Source organism: Nesoenas mayeri (assembly GCF_963082525.1).
Source record: "Nesoenas mayeri genome assembly, chromosome: 2".
Classification (NCBI taxonomy): Eukaryota; Metazoa; Chordata; class Aves; order Columbiformes; family Columbidae; genus Nesoenas; species Nesoenas mayeri.
This window is the reverse complement of record NC_137543.1, coordinates 153,060,607-153,083,280: the sequence shown is the minus strand read 5'-3', so window position 1 is coordinate 153,083,280 and position 22,674 is coordinate 153,060,607. Positions and strand designations below refer to the sequence as shown.

The 22,674-nt window shown below is 40.3% G+C and overlaps 1 protein-coding gene across 1 annotated transcript in view; it reads right to left on the bottom strand.

Annotated features, from left to right (window-relative positions):
* Positions 1–22,674, bottom strand: part of DIP2C (disco interacting protein 2 homolog C) — a gene marked incomplete at both ends in the record, with an annotated part of 321,625 nt that overhangs the window by 50,725 nt on the left and 248,226 nt on the right. Inside the window, 9 exons of the mRNA XM_080340151.1 lie at positions 406–527; positions 2,173–2,296; positions 6,533–6,613; positions 7,370–7,479; positions 9,653–9,854; positions 14,066–14,180; positions 14,983–15,191; positions 17,368–17,504; positions 19,102–19,241. Coding sequence (XP_080196277.1) covers positions 406–527; positions 2,173–2,296; positions 6,533–6,613; positions 7,370–7,479; positions 9,653–9,854; positions 14,066–14,180; positions 14,983–15,191; positions 17,368–17,504; positions 19,102–19,241 — 1,240 coding nt within the window. The remainder of the gene's footprint in view (positions 1–405; positions 528–2,172; positions 2,297–6,532; positions 6,614–7,369; positions 7,480–9,652; positions 9,855–14,065; positions 14,181–14,982; positions 15,192–17,367; positions 17,505–19,101; positions 19,242–22,674) is intronic.

Here is a 22,674-nt window from a genome sequence, read left to right as displayed (position 1 = left end):
TTATAAAGATCAATATATTTAAAGAAATACTCAGACAATATGCAGAGCTGAGCACAAATCACCATCAGGTCAAGCTAAGCTTTCCATTGGGATTTTTCTCAATAATCAGTGCAGCGTTGCCAGGTGAGGAATCCTACTGTTCTTGACATGTGGCAAAACACAAGAAAGCACTTCAAATATATTTCCTGCAAAGAGTAGCGCAACTGTGGCAAAATGTGACAGTGGAAGTCAGAAGGTTGTGTGCTGTCCAGCAGCGTTGACCCTACATCACACTGAAGTCCTGGATTTTGGAAGGAATACAACTCTCCAGCCTACTCCACCAGTCACGTAAGTTACTGTTCTTAAAAGACCACACAAATCCATCGCCCGTCTAATCTATTTGTGCACTTTCAGGTGGCTGCTCACCTCCACAATCATCTTCACGGTAGGTAACGTGGTTGCTATGTTCTGGGGATGTGGAGGTCGAACCGTTATTGGCACACAGCCTGCATACAGGCATCCGTAAAATGCCGCAATCAGGTCTATTCCTGCATGAAGAACAAAACAAAAATCCTCCCCTGAAAATCAAATCGTTTAATCACAGACGCTTATGTCAGCATAAATATTACTTGGAACTCAACACAGAAGGTTAAATGAGCGACTAAGCCCTTTAACAGACTTCTTTTTCAGCCCCTTGTCAGTATTTGTTCAGCTTCACTGATTCCTTTCAATTGTACTGTTCTTCTGAGCATGAAAAACCAAAGGCGACACACAAAGCTGCAGCCAGATATGATCATTTAGGTGAATTCCACTTATATCATCAGGAAGTACCCTGTTAAAAAGACTGGTTTCTACAGATTAATTATCTTCTGAAATTTACATTTAGGGACAAATGAGAGCCTACAAGAAGAGGAGGGATGCCACAGCAAAAGGATCAGGCAGGATGATGCCTGTGCCCATGAGCCACAGGAGTATCTGGAGGTTTCATTAAATAATTTCCCGTCATTCTAAAACTCAGATATACAGCTTTGACTTATCTACCTGAAGTTTTTCAGTAAAAAAGGAAGTGATGATTTTGAAATCCTGCTTCTAACAGAAAACTAGGTGTTATTCTATATAAACATTGACTGCAGATTGTGGACAGCATACTTCAGGACATCTAAGGAGGCTGAACAGACAACAGCATCAAGATCCTGTGAATATTTTTGTTTGAGAGCACCCTGGCACTGTATACAGGCTGTGATGACAAGGGGGGCTGTTTTATCCTTCAGTGGAAAACGGTTTGGAGTACTGGTAGATTATTCTTCCCTCAATAAAACACTTTATTCAGGGGAAGTGAAATACAGAAAAATCAAAACTTAAATTTAAAATCCTAGTCTTGTTTTGTTGAAAAGTTTTTATCATATTAACCATTGAGAAATTACTCCTATAAAGATTTAACCAGTATCCTGCAGCCCTTACAAACCAAATATCACAATATAGACCTTAAATCAGACAGTTTATTTCGCCAACATACATGAAATGCTAAAGATAAAACAGCAGCACTAGATCAGAAATAATTTCAAGCAAATGTCAAACATGGTACCAGTTAACAGAAGCTTAAAAGCCCTTATGTCAGAGAATGAAAATCCAAGCCACAGAAAGCTGTCTAGGTTGAAGATCTATAGAGAAAATGGTCTCTAGACCATTATCTACCAAATACAATTTGGTATTTCTTAATAATCTGCTCTTTATTCATCATATTTCTACTCTAAAAACACACTGATTACTTCATAATCATTGTTGCTTTACCCCCATGAAATGCAGCACTTCCAAGAGGGAATTCAACAGGTGAGACTAAAAACACTCAGTAGATGGAATATTTTAGCAGAACTGTGTGCTCATAAAATAGTATATTTCCAGCAAATGAAAAGAAAAGCAGTAATTAAATTTGACTGCTTATAAGGGACAGGATTTAAAAACACAGGCTAATCTTAATCTGAACCCAAAGAAATAATAACGAGGCACATATGCAAAGAGAAATTCTTTTAAATATGTACAATTAAGTTCAAAGAAATACGCATAAGGCAAATATTTTGTGTTTTGCCAATTAACATGGTTTACAGGTTGGTAACACCACCAATGCAGCACTGTTCTAAAGGATCTTGATGGACTTTTGGGACTATCGAGGTATTGAACATGGCAGTTCTTTACCTGGTGGGTAAACCAAAGCCACATGGTCTCCATCTTGTAGATGTCCCCTTTCCATCAACATGACAGCTATCTTCTCAGCTCGTTTGTGTAGCTGGACACACGTTAGCGAGTTGGCTATTGTTCCCTGCACGGGAAGACAGATAAATGTCACAGAAGATAACGCAATGCGCTGAAAATCAGTTTTCCTCTGCACCTTAGAAGTTACTGGATGAGGAGCAGCCACAGTGTCACGCAACCAACTTAAATATGGAAACCTTCAGCCAAACCACAGTTGGAAGAGAAAAGGAACCCTGTAAAGCAGAGGAACATTCTCTATTCCCTTCTTTGTACCTTCTGCCCTCAACAGTGTTTTCCCATTAACCAAGGGAGTACGGCAGTGCGCTGAGACCTGCCCATGTAACGTGTGCTCCGTCCCTCCCCACACGGGCAGCGTTCCTGCAACAGGCAGAAAAGTGCCTTCACGTTCTCAGCAGCAATGTGGAGAATCTGTGGAGAGCAATCCTGACAACTGCACTTCGCTGTCTGCTCGCTGGAGCGAAGCCAAATGGCACAGCAAAAATACTTTAAAAGACAAGAGACAAAAGACACAGGAGAAAACAATACTTTGTGATAGGGGAAAAGAATTAGTCTGGAACAAAAGCTAAGCACATGCATATAAATGAAAGAGAGAAGAAAGGCATTTGTTGAATTTGAGTAACTCTGGTCAGCATGAAAAAAAAAGAGAGGAGTAGTGACAATATGCTAGAGAGGTGTTTTTTTTTAAGCACTTCAAATAGCATTAACCCCAAAATATCAAACACATACACTGTTAAAAACTGGGTAAGTGTTACGGTGCCTGCATTCACTAAAAATATATATATGTGTGTATATATACACACACAAATACTCATTTAGAGAAATATATACATCTGTACCACAAAATTTGCTACCAGAGCTGACACCTCAGAAGAGAAATCTGAAGATGAATGTGTAAGGCAGACCAACTGCACCTCTGCTTGTGCACCTGTTCTGTGGAAAAATGGGATTTCAGTCTCTGGTGATGCTATGATATACCTGGCATCTACTGGAAGCACTAAGTTCACTTAAAAATAGGGAGTCAGAAAAAAATTGGGGGGAAAAAAGGTAAGAAAAAAAAATATACACTTCAAAAGCACAGTGTATCAAAAATGCAACGCAATGCAATCAAACATTGTCCTTATTAACAGAGATAGCAAGAAGGTCTAATGTTTTAAAGAAATATTCTTTACACTCTACTTTAACAAGGTGAGGAGCAATAAGCACTTGGCTTGACTGTGGGTTTCTATCTACCATCACCATCCCACACAACATCACAGTATTTATTGATCATAAACTTCAGAGAGGAGAGAGCAGTTTGAGAAAACTTTGTATCTTTATGAACTGTCAACAAAGAGGACAACATAATCACAGAATGTCGGGGATTGGAAGGGACCTCGAAATATCATCCAGTCCAATCCCCCTATGGAGCAGGAACACCCAGATGAGGTTACACAGGAAGGTGTCCAGGCGGGTTTGAATGTCTCCAGAGAAGGAGACTTCACAACCTCCCTGGGCAGCCTGGTCCAGGCTCTGGCACTCTCACTGAGAAGAAGTTTCTTCTTAAATTTAAGTGGAACCTCTTGTGTTCCAGTTTGAACCCATTACCCCTTGTCCTATCATTGGTTGTCACCAGAAGAGCTTGGCTCCATCCTCCTGACACTTACCCTTTATATATTTGTAAACATTAATAAGGTCACCCCTCAGTCTCCTCCAAGCTAAAGAGCCCCAGCTCCCTCAGCCTTTCCTCACACAGGAGATGCTCCACTCCCTTCATCATCTTTGTTGCCCTGCACTGGACTCTCTCCAGCAGTTCCCTGTCCTTCTGGAACTGAGGGGCCCAGAACTGGACACAACATTCCAGGTGTGGTCTCACCAGGGCAGAGTAGAGGGGCAGGAGAACCTCTCTCAACCTACTGACCACCCCCCTTCTAATCCACCCCAGGTACCATTGGCCTTCCTGGCCACAAGGGCACAGTGCTGGCTCATGGTCATCCTGCTGTCCACCAGGACCCCAGCTCCCTTTCCCCTGTGCTGTTCTCTAACAGGTCATTCTCCAGCTTAACACGGGAACCTGGGGTTGTTCCTGCCCAGCTGCAAGACTCTACTGAAAATAAAACAGACAATTCAGAGCTTGGCATTCCTCTTCACCATCTTCAGCAACCACACTTACTGAAATGCACTTCAGGCAGTTTTAGTAAGTCTTCTGAGCAATGCGGAGATCATTTCACTAAGAAAGCTTCCTCTAAAGACACATGCAGCTATATGGATGCTGCACTAGAGATGGCTTCTGTCTGTCCAGCCCTAAATATGGCCAAAGTGATCTGAGGTCTGGGTGTTCTTGTCACTGCAGACCTGCCAGTAGGAATCTGCTTAAACCCTTCATTCCTTCTTTCAGGAAGTACCCTTTATATCCCTACATACATCAGAAGCACAGGCCCTACTCATACAGAAAGTGAATTGCTGCAAATAATGTAAATGTGGGCAAAATTTGTTTATGTTCAAGACTTCTGTCACTTGCTGCACATGAACCAGCAGAAAGACAGTGTTTATAGGAAGTGCAGGGAAGAAGAATCCTTTTTTTGGACAAGAATCATTGGCAAGCACCGGGCAATTATTCCCTTTGGGTCTTTTATACCAGGTGTCCTGCAATGTAAAGGTGTTGCAATCCTTTATGACATGCACTAAAAACAATGTACTGCGCTAATTTTGAAATACTGCAAATTCTCAAGAAGCTTGGGTTACAGGAAAACACTAATCTCAGTGGATTTCTATTAGTCATACTCTGCAAGATGCCTGGATGTTTTAGAACAAAGTGTACAGACAACGTGCAAGGAAGACAAAAAGGGAAAAATTACAAACCAGAACTAGAATTCAACATGGATAACAAAACTTGCCCAAGCTAAAGCCCACCAAACCTGTAACTCCTTTCCATAAAACATTAAATCTCTCCACAAAGCATTACATCTCTCAGACAAATTTCATGCAATAAGATTACTCCCAACTGAGAGCAGAGCAACTGAATTTCAAAATACAACTATTTTTTTCACGTCTATGGAACAACAAATTATTTTGTTAATGCTTGTTTTCCACGTGATATCCCTCCCTCCCACTGTTTGAACCTTTCTGCCAGCATGGGCAGTCTGGCTTTATTTAAAGCCCAGAAGCAAGAGCCTGTGTGGAGGAGATGGGACAGGACGTATTAAATGTCTCTTTCTCACAGCATCTTTGCTCCCAACTTACAGGACAGAACAGTGCATTATTTTAATGGTGTAATATTGACTCTATAAACAGGGTTGCCTCTCAAGTTTTCTACTTTGCCACAGACAACTACATTATTACTTCACTATTATCTACCAGCACGGTAATATGGGCTGGAGAAGGATATCCTGTAAATACAGCAAGTGGTTATTTCACAGAGGTTCACAAATTACTGGAGGTTTAAGAACCCATCCCAGCTGTAGGCACCACATGGGCTGAGACAAGACAAGCTGCTCCAGGTGGCCCAGGGGAGCAGCGCCACCCCAGACCCCTCCTCTCCTGGAGACCCTCACATGCTGCACATTCCCCACTTTTGACAGATATGTCTCGATGGACTGTGGTGGGATGGCTTGAAATCAGACTCGCATTCTCTACAGTGGTCTTGGGAGTTATTGGTCTGCCATCTACAATCAGCCACAGAGTCTGCAAACACCCTCTCTTAGTAAAGCCAATTTCTGTACCACGTGCCATGCATTAACTAATTTTTGATAAGCAATGAAATGCTGTGCCAGGCTGGCACTTCATGTAGCCTGTGCAGAGAGATTTAGGAGTGGTCCTCTGCAGACCTGGTTGGATTCTAGACATACCTCTTCTCTCTTACACCCTTTACCCATTCTCACATCTCCCCGAGATGGTCCAGTCTCAAAACCAACAATTATTGCTTTATTTAGGGAAAATGCTCTGGTTTTGCCAAGCCTGTGCTTTTCAAATTGGAAATCAGGATGATGAGCAGTATTAAATACTACTCTTTGGTACAGGAATGATCAGTACTGAAATAGATTTGCAGTGCCAGCTCACCCACAACATAGATGTGGTAGAAAAATAAATGAGAAATGTGTAAGGCGTGATACAAAAGCAATCTATATTTTGTCAGCCGGCAATGATTATTCTCTTTTCTTCTCTGCCTCAGTGAACATTAAATATAACAGCTGAGTATTAATGAGAAAAGAAACAGAAAGGTCGCGTTCAGCCATAGCGCAAGCAGGTGCGGCTGGAATACCAGTGTGCGGTTTTCCATACCAGAGAAAGGGTCTGAGCTTCTTACCCTGCAGTTGAGTAGAGTGTAAAGCACGTGGTCAGGAGTGGTCTGAGCTCTCCATTGCAACACTTCAGAGAGGAAGAGGAACTAAAATAAAGCAGAGTGATAGTCATGACACCAAATAACTCTTTGGCTTTAAAAACCATGTAACTATTTTTGCTAGTTTAGCTCCGTTTTTCTTATATGATACATTTTACATGAATGCCCAGAAGCAGTACACATGAATTAATTCTCTTGTCACCACATATATTTACAGCAAGGTGCTTTTGCACAGTGGCAGAGACCTCTCTGGAATTGAATAGTATATTACTACATATACTTCCAAAGCAATTCTTACTGATCTCTGAACTTAAGCACGACTTTAATTCTCTAGCTTCCTCTCTTTTTCTTACTATAAATATATAAATTTTTATACAGACAGAACTTACTAATTTCATTACTCACATAAGCCCCTAAAAGACACAAATTTCAACTCAATTGTACAGGATCAAAATAACAAATAAGGTCAGGACCATGTATGCACACAAAATTCCCTGAACTCCACTCGAACTATTAAAAAAGATACAATAGAGGGTGATTTCTGGTAGAAGTCCCATTAACACTTTCCAGCATGCTTGTTCTGTTGTCCCATGTACACTTATAGAAAAATCCATATAAACGAAATTCAGTGATGCCCCCTCATGTCTATTTTATATTTCTTTGTAAAGACAGTTCTGAAATATTTGTATGAACTTAAAAAAGCAATCAACAAATTCTGCAATAATAATAATACAATCTATGTACTGCTAAGTGTCCTGCTACTAACTAGCAAAATATAAGCCATATCAGAAAAGTTTAGCTTACCTTTCTGGCTTGATCATTATCTTCTATTTGCCCCAGATCTCTACCACTGGCCTGTGCAATTCTTTTTCCAGAGACCAAGTTCCCCACCATCACAGAGGCAGGGCCAATTTCTAGAATAAATCAGAAATGTGCTAAGTGCAGTAAAAATCCCTCGCTTGTGGATCAAAATTCTTTTTATTTCTTTTGCATTAAATGGTATCTTCCTCACTGCTGCCCACAACACCAAACCTTGAGCACTTCCCTGTTGACACACACTTTGCCTGATGGACCAGAAGTAACTGGAAGATATGCAGGCGTGGATTTCTCCTCTCTAAACGTACCATTGCTCCTCTCTGACCATTTAGCATGGGCTCTCTACAGCCAGAGGTGCATTCTGTCTGCCTTGATATGAGGAATCCTTGGAAAATTCAGCTCCTAACGTAGGCATGCCCATTTGAGTGCCTAAACCAGATGATAAGTATCAAAGCTTCAGGGACAATGTTCCTATTTCTCTCTTCTGTTCCCTGCGCTAAACTGCAATTAGTAATTCTGTAACGCCATAAAGACAAAATGACAAGGATTAGAAAGGCGGATGGTGCAAATGATAAAATATAAGCAAGCCTTTTAGCATAAGATGGAGACTGGAGAAAAATAATTTAATTTAACTTTAGAAGAAAGGAAGATGTTGCGGTTGATACCTTCCCATGAGGTGCATTTCACTGATGTTATGTTGCTGCCATTAGGGAAATACACCAGTCTCACAGATACCATTTATGCTCATGTTAACATTTTCTGCTTCTCCAGCACGGATTACTGATAAGCTCCAAGTGATACCAGGCTTTACTTCTAGTCTATGTTGTCCAAGCTTCATCTCAGTGATGGTATGTCGTATAGTTGTCACAATATGAGATGGGCAAGTAACCAGATAATGTACAATAGAGAACATCTACAAACTACTCTGCTTTAAAAAGATGAAAGCAATATCCTCTGGGTATGTCAAAGCTACGCAAAATGGGAGAATGTGATGCTATCAGTTTGGTTTCTGCGTTCCTGGCATTGCTTTTACCACAGTGACATATAATGTATACCTCTTTTATCTGTAATATCTACACTGTGCTGATCCTAATTCAGTGATTACTTTGTGAAGTAGCAACAAGGAAATACCAAAGTGAGTGCTGCAGTTAAAGGCTTCATCATTTTTGTTAAGTTAGTGGGAGTCACTGTTAATGTCTGACATTCCCCGTATCTGCAAACTGAGATTATGGTTTTGATTTCTGAAGTGCTTGCCCAAAGATTTTAAAACAGAAAATGCTGACAGTTTTGGCAAACTTGCACTGCATTCATGATGGACAGTGCCTACATTCAAAATCTTGGGGGTAAAACCGCTTCATATCCCAACCTGGTTTCCAAAGTGGAAAGTAACCAACATTTAGTCTAATGTAGCTGAATTCAGGTCTTAAGCCAGAGGCTACAGATCCTTGAAATTAATCTGAGTACTTAGATTTGCAATTGGACTCAAAGTCAAAAATTTGCTAAAGTTTGCTCGTTCATTGGGCACGAGTCACCAGCAACTGGACTACAGCCACCCACAAGGGCTTTCTCAGGCTCTTGAATCAGTACCTTGCTGCACCACTTCATCCAATATTCTCCATAAAGTGTGGCGGACCTTCCAAATAGCCATTTTAAACCTGGTTAGGGTTTCCTCTCAAATATACCTGCTGTAAGAATTATCCAGGACCTCCCTACTCAGGTAAAAACCTTTAACCTCATTCTCGGGTTTAATTTATTCATGACCAGTTTTTAAGTATTTGATCTTGTTCCAAAACTGTTATTTAGTGTTAACAATTCTCTTCCTCTCTATTCACACACACACACACGATGTTAGGGATTGGAAGGGACCTCAAAAGATCATCTAGTCTAATTCTATTCTTAATTTACAAACTCAGCCTTCAAATAAGACAAGATTTTATTCTCTGTTTTGGCCTCAGTCCCTCCTCTTTAAACAATATTGACCAGGAATTTACAAAAAATGCCAGCTGTGATCTCAGTAGTGCCTTGTGGACTGCTAAAAATGTTTTCACCTTTACCGGACTTACGTTTTTGGAGCATTTTTCCTTGAACTATTTGAGAAGGTACTTCTAGTTTCTGCCAAACCCATGATGTTCTCAACACACCTGGAATGTTTAATAGGAACAGCTGATCGAGCTGATCCCCACCTGCAGTAAAAGCTACTTGATTTCACTCCATACAGTACCATGAACACACCAGGCCAAGTCATGGTCCCTTGGCCTTCACCCGTCCTACCTGGTTGTTTTTGCCTTGGTTTGGGCAGGTTTGTGACGCATGTGTGGGGACACATCAGCACATTACAAGGATGCAGCGACCCTTCCAAGAAGAGCTGTTTGGTTTCTGACAGGTGGATTCCTCCCAGCGGCGTCTTGGGAAGCGTGTTTGCTGGGACGAGTGCTAAGCAGTAGACTCCCACTTGATGAATACTGTCAATAGCCTAAATAAAGCAGGAAGTCGATTTTAATGAAAGGCTAATTTTTCATTATTCTAATAAGCACATGTTGTTCTGAATTACTGTGTAAAACAACCCTAATAATTAACTGGCAGTGGAAAGACACTTCAGCAATGTCAGTGATAAGGAGGTTCTTTTCAGTGGGAACAGGTGGACGGAAATGTAACGCTGACATTATTACTAGCATCCCAGAAGATAAAAAAGCAAACAAAAACCTGGAGATAAATACACAGAAATCTATTAAAGAAATGCCATCTAGGCATCCCTCTTAGGCACACATTAGTCGCATGTATCCTGGAGATTTATCACTAAAATGGGCTGGCAGTTCATGTGAAACTGATTTTAACCTGCACACTTAGAATGAAAATTCAAAGGATTCCTGTCACATTCTGTCCATCCTGCAGAGCAAAGAAAAATTTCAAAGGTTGCACATATATCTCCGTATGCCTACTGATGTTTGTAGCTTATGATTTTTTAGCTTTTTTCCTAAGATAATAACTGTTTCACTCCCTGATTACTGTGTAAAAGACTGTCAGGTAGGAATGGGAAATGACAACAACATAAGGGACAGCTATGAAACTATCCACTTGAAAAAATATCTGGTGAATGAAAAACTGAAAAATAAGTATCTTTGACTCTTATAGTAACCAAATTCATTGTCTCACCAGTGGAGTAAACTGCATCACTTTCAAGAAATCCATAATGTACAGGATCTATGTAATTTATTTAGGTAAACATGAATATCCATGCACTTGGATTTTAGTTCCGTATACATTTGCAGTAATAATTTTCCTTATATTGGTAACAAAAATTGCAGCAAGTCAGTTAGAAAAACAACTTCAGACACCCATGCAGACTGAGAAACAAATTACAGGCAGCTCCTCTAAGGAGTAGTTCAGTGTTCAAAAATATAATTTACTTAACTTGCATTTTAATTTTTAACTGTGTGAAAAATGAATGTACACATTAGTTGCCTTGAAGATACAATCTGTATTCTGAGAATCAAATAATCATTTATAGTTATGTACCTAGGTGTAAACCAATACATTAGTGATCACTTCTACAGAGCCTCTAAGGAGAAAAAAGCTTTCCTTTTGGCTTCTGTTTGCTTCATTTTTTTATTGATTTGATTGCAAAAGTTGGTAAGAAAGAATAATAAAGCAGTTACTCATGTTACAAAGATTGTTGTTTTAGTAGTGGTAGATCTCACAGTAGTACTGGAAGACCTTGCTGCTGGTCTACAGAAACCTCACCTGAAAGATCAGCAATAGCGAGGTATCTATGACAGCCAACACATAATGTCTCATATTCCTGGCAGAAACCATCATAACCTCCTAATCATAATGGTATTTGTAGGTTCTGAAAAGCTGTGGTAAATCATGGGATCCTCACCTGACACCAGCTTGAAGGAAAAGCATCAAAGGGCAAGTAACCACTCTTATTCAAACGTAAACCAGTGTGGCTCCTAGAGCTGGTGAACAGAAAGCAACACCCTGCTGGAGTGGGATGAGGGGTGCAATACCCAACGATACCCCGGGGACTTGTGAACTGTCTCCTTTGACAGCTGCCTCTGCGGCACAACGCCTGATCAAATGTCATGGTTCATTCAGAATTGTCACCTTTCACACTTTTGAGTTTAGCACATTTCTGCAGCAGGGAATGACTTTGTTTCACAAGGATAAGCACTGATGAATGGAGTCCTAAAATTCTGAGAGAGAAGAGTACCAGTCTGTTTTAATACTGCTGGCATTTATGTCTCTTGATGAGATGGCTTGGTTTTCTATATAACTCTATCCATCCAGAAGTAAACAGAGTACCTGAAATCTTCACCCCTCTGTTCCATTGAGAAAATGGATTAGGGATACCAGAACTTGCAGACACTCCTGATTGCGGTTGTTCAAGCTCAGAAAACACCTCATTCCAACAAAATTCTCCAGTTCTGCTGGAGATCTCCTAGCTTTGCCCAGACCTGTTGAGCCCTGCCAGTGCACTGGCACTGGTAAAACCAACGTCCAGCCTGCCAGGTACAGGAAACACAGCCCTGGTGAAGGGTCACATCAGTTTGCAGCAGATAAATGAGTATCTAGGATCCACCTGACTGAACTGCTGGTGTCCTGTCACTCACACTGTCGCTAAAATATCCTCCTCCTCCTCCACTACTCTCAAGAGATTCTATAGCCAACCGGAGCACTCTCTCCCAAGCTCTGCATGAGTCTCGCAAATAGCAGCAGAAATGAGTATCAGTTCAGTAGAGTTTGTTATCATGGATGTCACCGAGAGTCATGACACCAGTGTGATTTCATCATGCTGCTCATCACTAGCAGATCATTCAGATACAACTGGTTACCGCTTCCTGACATCTGTCATTAAAACTCGATTGGGAAGGAGATACAAGGCACCCCACATGTTCCTGGCTTCTGTCCTCCAGCTCCGCGCTCAGCTGAAGCAGAACCAGAAACTTCTTGTTCACATGGTGAATATGACAGAGTGGCAGACTGCACACACGGGTGATGAAAGCAGCCACACACATGTGCCCTTTGATATATGGCCTACCATTCTCAGACACTGCTGTGACTTGATCATACTCGGAGTAACAGGACTGACTTTTGGCAGGAGTCACTTTATTCAGGACTCCCACAGTGTGCAGTACTGAATTCTATCAGCTACGATGGTGTAAGACATGATTTCTCTAAAAGTCACAAAAATCCGTAGCTGACAAAACAGAAGTGCCAGTCCAGAGTTCCAATCTTTTCTTTGGGAGCTTGCTACTTCATAAAAATTACCAAAGCACAGACAATCCAAAAGCCTTTCCTTCTACAATAGTTGCCCCAGGTGTTACTAGGTGCTTCAAAGGCTTTCTGTGTGATGCACAAGCTGGAGGTTCTAGCTTTTCTTGGTAATAATTTACATCTACTGTGAACATGAGATGCCTCTAGCTGCATGAAATGTAGCTATTTTTTAAATAAATAGAGAGAATAAACCTGTCTTGAGATGGATGAAAGCTTATTTGTTCAGTTCTTCAAGGATACAGTAGACAGATTCCTTTTCTTATTCCGTACAGAGCAGTAATGAACAAAAACATCTCTGAATTGTGCGGGATCTTCTTTGGCTCTTGGGTAAAGCAGAAAAAGATGTTTGCACTATATTTACCAGAGAAGAGTCCTTGAGGAAGGACAGAATGGAAGGTAGGAAAGTGGAAATGACAGGTGACCAGCTGTAGACAGAGCTGAGAACATTTCACAAGGTAGCAACAGACAGACTTAATTTGACTACATCTCCATTAAACCTGTTGCTTTTGAGCAAGAATTGGAGACAGAGGAGATGGAAGATGACCGCTATCTAAAATATCTCATTTTTTGTGTATAGACATCAGAGCTGAAAAAATTTTGAGTATGGTAATGATTTTGCCTTAACTTGGACTGCTGTATATAAGGAGAAGATCAGAATTTTTAGTATTCTGTAGCTTCTGTCTTCTGGTCAGACTGTTGAGCACCACCACTAAGGTGGGTTTCCTCACAGTGGTACATGTCTTGCACAAGCCACCAGACAGCCAAAATGGGATTCCTTGCAATAGGTGTCCTCTGCACCTATTCAGATCACTTCACTTAGATACCCAGATCGGAGATAATCAATAACCCTTCATTTCAGCAGAGAGGAATTGGCATTTTTAGACTGTGTTTCATTCAGTTTATTTCAACTATCCACATGGTGCACTAGAAACACATAATTCTATCCCACTGATTAAAAAAAAAATCTGGATATCTAGTTCAGTATGTATATCTACTTTTGATGAGGTCAACTCCATATCAGTGACAATAACTGTCTAGTAAGAGACTTTGGTAGCTTTTGACAGTACGGGTGTGTAATACATTCATTCATGACCCTTCTGAAGTAATGAATGACTATATCCTTACCAACTGTACTCTACTCTCTCCTTGCTATTACTTACTTCAATTCAACCTTGTTTTCTTATAGTATTCTGATTAGAAAAACAATCATTCTCTGGATATGTGTGGCCCAGATAGGAACTTTCACTCAGAAGAATCTAATTTTGTGCTCATTAGGTGCAAATGCAACTGAAGGTGGACTTATAATTACTCAAAGACAAATGTCAGTTACCTTGGGGGCCTGAAAGATCAATAAAAAGAATATACGGCAGAAAAAAATAGCTTCCAAACATACATAAAGAACATTACCTGGAGAACTCTACTCATCCACTGAAAACTGTCTTCCTCTGTGGAATCTGGCCTTTGCTCAGCAACAATAACTATCCTTTCATCGTGCAGCACGCTCACTGAAAACACTGCTATTCTATAGGAGAGAAGGAGAGAAGAGTATTTAAAGCCAGGACAGAGGGAAAAACCTGTCTTCTGAGTTAATTCTCCGTAACTATGATTTTGTTATCTATTACTCAGACAGTCGGTGCATCAATTTGTATTTTATTTATGGGGAAAAAGCAACAAGAACAGTTTGGATAACCTCTGGAGAAGAAATAGGGACCTTTGTTCTAGAATCATGTAAATAACAGGTGTAATGTCACAGCAGGGTTGGTGAAGTGAACATTCCTGGGATAAGAAAAGCACTAAATGTGGGTCACACCAAGGTGGTTGTGGTGTTGTATAACAACCAGCATAAGCACGTTCTTTGGCTCCATCTCAGAAGAAAGTAATTGCAACTTCATTTTGTGAGAGGTCTGCCACGGGATCAAGTGTGAGCACGTTACGGCATTGGGCCTTTCAGAAGCTTTAGAGGTCTCCTGCTCAGTTTCAGCACATTGTGAAGACCACACAAGGAACCGCTGTCATCTTCAAGAACTTCAGTGTTACGCATACTGAAAATGTTAAACTCAGACAGAAAGGATCCTGTTGAGTCAACACCTTCAGAATTAACCAGCTGTTCAACTGGAAATTTTAATAATCACAGTTTCGGACCCTGGTGTCTAAAGTCTGCCTCAACGCTGCGTTATGCTTCCTTCTGTTGTCTCCTGGTTCTAGCAATATGAACAGAAACGATGCAAGTTAGGCACCGCCTTCCGAAAGCATCTGGGGTCACCTACACCTGGTCTAAGCCATATAAGGATTTCTACATAATATCAGAAAAGAAAGGATCAAACCTTCCCCTGTAGACAAATTTCATTGGTTCCACGGCCAGCGCTGTTGCTACGATGTCATCAGCATTATGTCTTCTTCCACTGACCACCATCAAACCATCCATTTTGCCAATAACAAAGACAAGTCCACCTGGTCCTATAAAGCCTAGTAGTCCAGTCCTTATAAAAGGATATTCAGTGATAGGTCCACCAGAACTGGTCATAGGAAACACCTGTAAGACAGAGAAACAGAAATCTTCAATTCTATACACAGAGATCATGCTGCAAAATATCTCAGGCGTGTGTTCTCAGATGGCTCTTCTGGAATGAAGTAAATAGGTCACTGGTGATGCTCTTTACTCTTCACTGGCCATAAAGGGAGTGTCAGGAAACTTCTAGGCTGGTGTGTGTAATTTTCGTTACCTGAATTCCAGCACATTCAATCCCACTCTGTTTACCATCCACATTTTCCCTAACCATGGCTCTGTAAATCATTCATGACCTTAAAAAAATAAAAATCAACATAAACGCTATTGAACGAAAAAAGAAATGCTGTGCAGAGTGCGGCTGACCTGAGGTGCTATGCGCAGGTTACCTGGGATTAAATCATAAACATTACAGTACCTCATGCTCATCTGCAGAACAGTACAGACAAATAAGTGGGCTAGAAGTGAAGTATTTTAAGGTACCGTACATTAATGACTCTTGCAGCTGACCACATTTTTATCTAAGGTCGATTAACTCCTCACACTACCAGTGATGATGCCTTTTGTAGCACATCTAAAAGTGCAAATACAGCCCTATACAGAGCCTTTCTAAATGTCTGAACACCAGACACGCATGTGACTTCCACAGGAGAGATTTCCACTGGCACATGAGCCACTTCGAGCTGCGTTGTGACACAACATTTCCCTGCCACCGCTTCGTTAAACTACAATAGTCTAAAGGCAAGTTATTTAAGACAATGGCAAGTGGAAGACCATGGCTGTACAGTGTCCTTTAAAGCTCATCTAAAAAGAAAGGTCAAATTCTGCTGTCAGATGTCCATGGGTGACTCTTACTGAACAGATTTAATGCTCTTATATACTCAGCCATAATTCACTTCAGGAACACAAAACTCTTTGACTCTCTAATACGTGCAACATTAATTACACAGTAAAACAGAAAAGAGACCTACTTGGAGAGGGCTCTTAAGAACGTGCTTAAATTTAAAAATAAATGGTCCTGCTCACTCAATGGCAATTTATTTGCTTACCGTTAGAAATAAGTCTAAATCTGTCTAAATGTGCTGTTAAACTACAGAACCAGTTATGAATTAAGAATGATTTTCCAATTACAGCAAGTACTACAAAATGAATATAAGTACCTTTCTACCCTGAAATACATCAAATCTTGGATTATCATTCACCCTGGGTATTGCCCATTGTACCTGTACCACAGTAATCAGCTATCAACAAATTTCAGATCAGAACAGCATAGTAGGATTCCTGGCTTCAATAACAGGATGGAGAATCATATCCACTAGTCTCCATTTAATGTATAGCATTTAAAACACTCAGATCTGCATTTTGCAGGAGATATTAGTCATGTTTGGTCTATTAGAAATGGTAATACCAGAGCATTTATTAAGGGAAATGTAGATGTATTTTTCTTAACTATTTTCTCAAATATTCAAAGTGAAAAGGATCAAAACCTGATAAAAATCTCAGATCATTTGTTTAGTATTTTTCTGATTTGTTGAGCCTGTTATACTGACTTCAGCAGAAGTTAATGACAACAAGTGAGCAGGTACAACAGAGCTATCAATACAGATGTCTGCACTGGGGCTGAAACCTACTGGAAAACAGATTCCACAAAGCAAAGAGGCGTTTGCCTGAGGCAATTCAAACAAAAGCAGGTGGGGACTGATTAGGAAAAGGTATCTTTGGTATTCAGATACCTCTTGAAGAGCATATCTGTCAGGATTCTGTATAAATGCAAGCCTTTAATACTGGCTGAGTTGTGGAAACGTTGGAAAGTGCTTTTCAAAGATACCCAGCAGCCTCCCCACTGTTCGCAACCATCGAACAGTGCACGTAGTTAGCTCGTAGACTTGTTCAGTATTACCTTTTGAACTCTGTCTTTCTTCCTGCTTTCCTTCGGATTATTTCAGCCCCTGGTATCTTCTTTCAAAATTAAAGTAAAAGCTCTTCAGAGCCAAAACTAAACCCACATAAAGATCTGCTATTGCACTTAATGAAATGGGTTTCAGTGCAGATTATCTGGCTAGAGTACAGGTCCCAAGCCACATGCATTGATTATTATTACTATTCTGATATTATTACTATCAATATTTTATGTCAAATCTTATCTCAAAGTAGAAAAAGTTAACAAGGAAGGATTTTATAGAGCATTTTTTGGTCAGCTTACCTCAAAAGTATTTTTGGTCATGCCCGAGAGTCCATAATATGATGTACCCGTTGCAATAGCACACACACAAAGTTCCCCTATTTCATCTGTTTTACAAAGCTGAGGAATCCCATCTGGCTTCACTGAACACATTATAGCTGGAAGGAGAGAAAAGTACATTAAAAAATATTATAAAATGAGCTATAGAATAACATAAATGCTATGGGAAAGACATCACAGTGGAGTTGACATAAACAAATAAATTATATGTAGACCAATGTCTAATATTTGTGTTCTCAAACATTAAGCTGTTCAACATTATAAAGGTTATTTATATTATAAATACTATTTATTCAAAGAATGCAAAGATCTTTATGTAAACTCAGTCTTTACACTGATAACAAAACCTAATTTGACTTGCTCTCTAAAATTTCAGTTGTTTTGTAATATTGCTGTGAAATGTGAGCGTGTTCCCAGTTTTGCACACTGAAGAGCAGATTTGCTACAGTCAGTGTAAAATGAAATACCCTAATGGAGTTCTTGATAATAATTTTACTGCCAGGGAGGCAGGCAACCAGGAAATCCACCTCTCCCAAAGTAGCAAGTAACACCATACCAAAGATGAAGATATTCTAGCAGCCTAGTATGATGGTTTTACTATGAATTTATCAGAGCTCAGACTCTCCCCGGCCTTACAGGACTGCAGAGACGGCAGGAGCCGAATGGGAGGGATTAGAAAGCACTGGTCTGAGGAAGAAGCACTATTTCATGTGTCAGCTGTGTGAATCAGAATCAGGTACGCCGCTTTAGCTGCAATCCCTGGAGCTGGAGTCCAGCATGCGTAGATTTTGCATGTGGAAAGAGGATATGATGAACAAGGGAGACGAGAAATGAATCAGTATGACTCTTAAGTACAATTGTAAAGAATCTTGAATGACCTTTCTGTCACTCTGAGAATAAACAAGAGTGTGCACTTTTATTAAAACAATCAGAATGTAGTATGAAGTGCAAGATGGTACATCTACAATAATATCTTAAATGAAAACTATTAGACAACAACCAATCTTATCGTCCTTTATTTCAAGTGGTTCAACTGAAACTGTATAAGATGCATCAGTATGTTGTATTCCTTTGGTGCATAACAGACATTCTCTTATGAAAAACTACAGTTTTCTCCTTTTCTAATCTCTATAACATCTCATTTAAAATCTAGCTCTCTTATGAAAAATCTTATCTTCATCTTTAGAATATATACTTTGAATTTATCAACATGAACTGTTCAGTCATATCTCCTCTTTCTCATAATGGGGTGATAGCACAAGATCTTTGGAAAAACATTCTTCAAGCCTTCAGAGAGCAATTTTGTTGATCCTTAGCGTAGGTTATGAAAAATTTCACTACCAAGTCTCATCTGGGTCAGGCTTATGGATATTTACAGCTTCCAAACATCAGAATCCAACCTCCTTATTTTCTGTACCAGTATCTCACAGTTAAGGAATGGATGTTCTGATGTGGTGACCGGTTGTTTAAAGCACACCCCTAACACGAGTAAAGACAGACACTGAGGGAAATGGAGAGAGGAAATCTTGGGATTTCCAAACCATCAAGGTTTACAAGGTAATGCTTTTGGACTAAAATGTTTTCAAGTACAACATATTCTAATCCCAAAGCTTGCAAAGTATGCCCACCTATGACTTTCTACAGCTAATTACTTAAACGGATGAATCACAGTATGTTTCAAAGGAAGTTCCTTACCTCCTGGCATCACTAAGCCAACATCTTGGACAGTCAGAACAGAAAGCTTTTCTTCAGAGTCCACTCGAATCACTCCGTAAGTGAGACCATGCATGGACAGAACTCCTCTGCCCGGAGGCTGGTTGCTGTCATCTGTTGGCCTGCAACCATGGGTTGGAACATCAGTGAACTAGCAGGCAGTCGTAAGAGAATTCTTAACAGACTACTATTGCAACTACTCCTCTGTTTGAGAGTTTAATATTTCACCTTCTTTCTTCCCCTACTAGACCTGACAGAATCCTGTTTTGCAGTAAGTTCTGAGTAATTTTGTCTGTCAACTCTCTCATATGTATGGGGCTGCCGAGACGAAAGTAACACCTAATGTTTACCCAAAACAACTTGTATTTAATTTTCAGATAGGTTCATAAAGGTTGTTTGATTACCCAAGTAAAGGCCTTTTGCGTTGTTTTAAACATACCGAAAGGCAGTGCAGATGATGTGGAGGGAAACTGCACTGTACATATTTGGAACTTATCAGTAAATTACTCAATAAACCGTGTTACCTACTTTGGGGTGACCCAGGAGAATGAACTCACCTGTCAGACTAAATGCCCAACTCTAGCACACTGGTATCAAACCCAAGATTAGTGTACAAGTATGCTGTGTTTAAATCACAGATATGACTACCCACTCCCAATATTTAAGCATTTAAAATTAGTAAGCAGAAGAAATTAAGATTGTAACAGACCCACTGCAAAACATCTGTGGAAGCTGCAAGGACTTCACCATCTCTGTTCTAGCACATATAATGGAACTCTTCCTATTCTAATTCACGCCATGAAAATTAAAACAAATTACACCTTCATGGTCAAAGTGTTGTGGATGTGGCCTCTTTGTAATGCCTGTTTGCTCAGATTCACCACCGACACGCCGTACAATTCCACGGCATCAGCACACACTGTCTGTCAACTTGTTCCAATATAAAACCACCTGCTGTATCAGTACAACTGTATGTATGTAGAGTGAGCCTTGAGCAAACAGATGTTGACGTATGCAAGTTACTAAGTCAAGGGAATATGTCAGGGCTTTCCATGTCAGGGAAGATTCTTACACTGTCCTGCATTTTAAAATGTGAAACTGGAAGGTAACGTGATGCTGATTTGAGTGTGGATAATGCATCCATGTAGATAGATAGCCAGCCTCCAGCTATTTTCAAGATGGATAAAAAAGCCAACATTTAGTTCAAGATCGTGCATTTTTCCTAAATAGTCCATTTTAACATAACCATTTTTTATCAGCTAATGTCCTTCTATATGATATTTCTCCTCTACTGTGCTTGAAGTACTAGATGGGCCTTGGCCAAGTATACTCACGTAAGCCTTGCAGTGATCTGCACTATAAATTTCAATTAATAGGTTTTACAAAGCATATTTCTCAAGTGACGGTGTCAACAAAGAAGGATGTGGGCACGCTTGAAAATGCATTAGAGCATAACAAATGGTGCCAGTAAACAAGCAGCTGTGATAAATAACATTCCCATCATGTAAAGGGAACTTTTAGTGAGATTATTGATCAATTTCTTCTCACTCTTGCTCCCCAAAACACACATTTTACTGCTCATGAGAAGAAAAGTCTCTTGCAGGCACACGCAGCTTCTCACAACCTTCTGGGTGCAGGGGCCATCTAGATTTTCATCACAGCATCACATACCTTTTCTTGCATTAATTATCACACCCAAGACTGCCAAAAAGTGCAGGTGAGGCTGTGAGAGCCACCGGCTGTGGACAGGCTGGGGTGCCGGGGAGGGAAGCTGCAGGTACAAGGCCGGCAAGGATCACGGTGGGGGACTGGCCAGTGGAGCTACACTTGCAGTGGCCTGAGCTGAGACAACAGCTTTGCCTAACAACAGGTTAGTAAGAAGCACCGTGCAATGGCAGCAGGTGTGCAGATGTAATATCTGGCATCTTATTTTGTCCTGTGTATTGCGCCAGGGAAGGTTCAGATTGGACATTAGAAAACATTTCTTCACAGAAGGGGTTGTCAGGCGTTGGAACAGGCTGCCCAGGGCAGTGGTGGAGTCACCATCCCTGGAGGGGTTTAAAAGGCGTATAGACGAGGTTCTTAGGGCCATAGTTTAGTGGTAGAGTTAGGTTATGGTTGGACTTGATGATCTTAAGGGTCTCTTCCAACCAAAATGATCCTATAATTCTATGATATCACATTTTAAATTTTCTTTACACATTCAATATTTCTAATACTGGATTTAAAATTCTGTAAAACTGTTTGCTAGACAGAGATAAATTCTTTGATTAAGGTAGGAGCAACTAAACAAAGGCATAATTCCACTTACCTCATATGCTAAGTAAATTTAGCTTAAACCACCAGACAAACCTACCCCTTTAGTTTCCTTAACCATCAAAGAAGGACAATGTGCCTCTACTGCAAAGCTGATTTGTTCATACTGAGTAGCTGTAGAGTATTTTGAGAACAGTTACTACTGCCATTTACAGGCATAATCTATTTCACCTCTATTTTTTGCCAGTCATTTAAATGAGTAAAGACCTGTTCTTAAACTTTTGCATTCCCTTAAGCAAGTGGGTTCAGACTAATATGCAGTAAATGAAAGGGAAATATCATAAAGAATTATTTGCATGACACATTTCTTTAAATATTAGGCTTTATGATTCAGCTCCAAGGTTAAAGTACCTTTTAGTCTGTTACTGACTGCCTTTTCCTAAACTATCAGGGTATTTCAACTGAGAACTGGTTTTGTTACTCATTCTTGCAGGAAGATCAGTAAAAATACACCATAGATTTTGAAAGCCGGAGCATTAACAGGGAGCAATCTGGATCTGTGCTCTGCAGGGAGTCATTTTAATGCATACTTCAGCTGTAACTCTTTGGAACTTGTATGATAACGACTTTACTGTCAGTGGAGATGGCTTGAATAAAGTGAAAAATACTAAAGCTTCCAAGTTCAGCTGGTATTATCCTACCATTAAACAGACTTCAAAAAAAAGGAGATACGTGTTCAGTAACATTCACTGTAGTAAGAACTGCTCTATAATTACACAGTGAGGCACTGAAGATAAAAATGCCTTTTTTTTTTTTTTAATTATCCACTATTTTATGTGCTAATATATTTTTTTTTATGTAAGCTTTCAGTGCTAGGGAATTTGAAAGTCAACCTCTAGTGATTCAGATGGTTACTAGCGTAGACTTCAAGTCTAGAAAGGGCACACCAGCACACCATTCTCCCTTATGAAGAAAGGCTGAGGGAGCTGGGTCTCTTTAGTTTGGAGGAGACTGAGGGGTGACCTTATTAATGTTTATAAATATATGAAGGGTGAGTGCCATGAGGATGGAGTCAGGCTCTTCTCGGTGGCAAACAATGATGGGACAGGGGGTAATGGGATCAAGCTGGAACACAAGAGGTTCCACTTAAATTTGAGAAGAAACTTCTTCTCAGTGAGGGTGACAGAGCCTGGAACAGGCTGCCCAGGGGAGTTGTGGAGTCTCCTTCTCTGGAGACATTCAAACCCACCTGGACATGTTCCTGTGTGACCTCACCTAGGCGTTCCTGCTCCAGCAGGG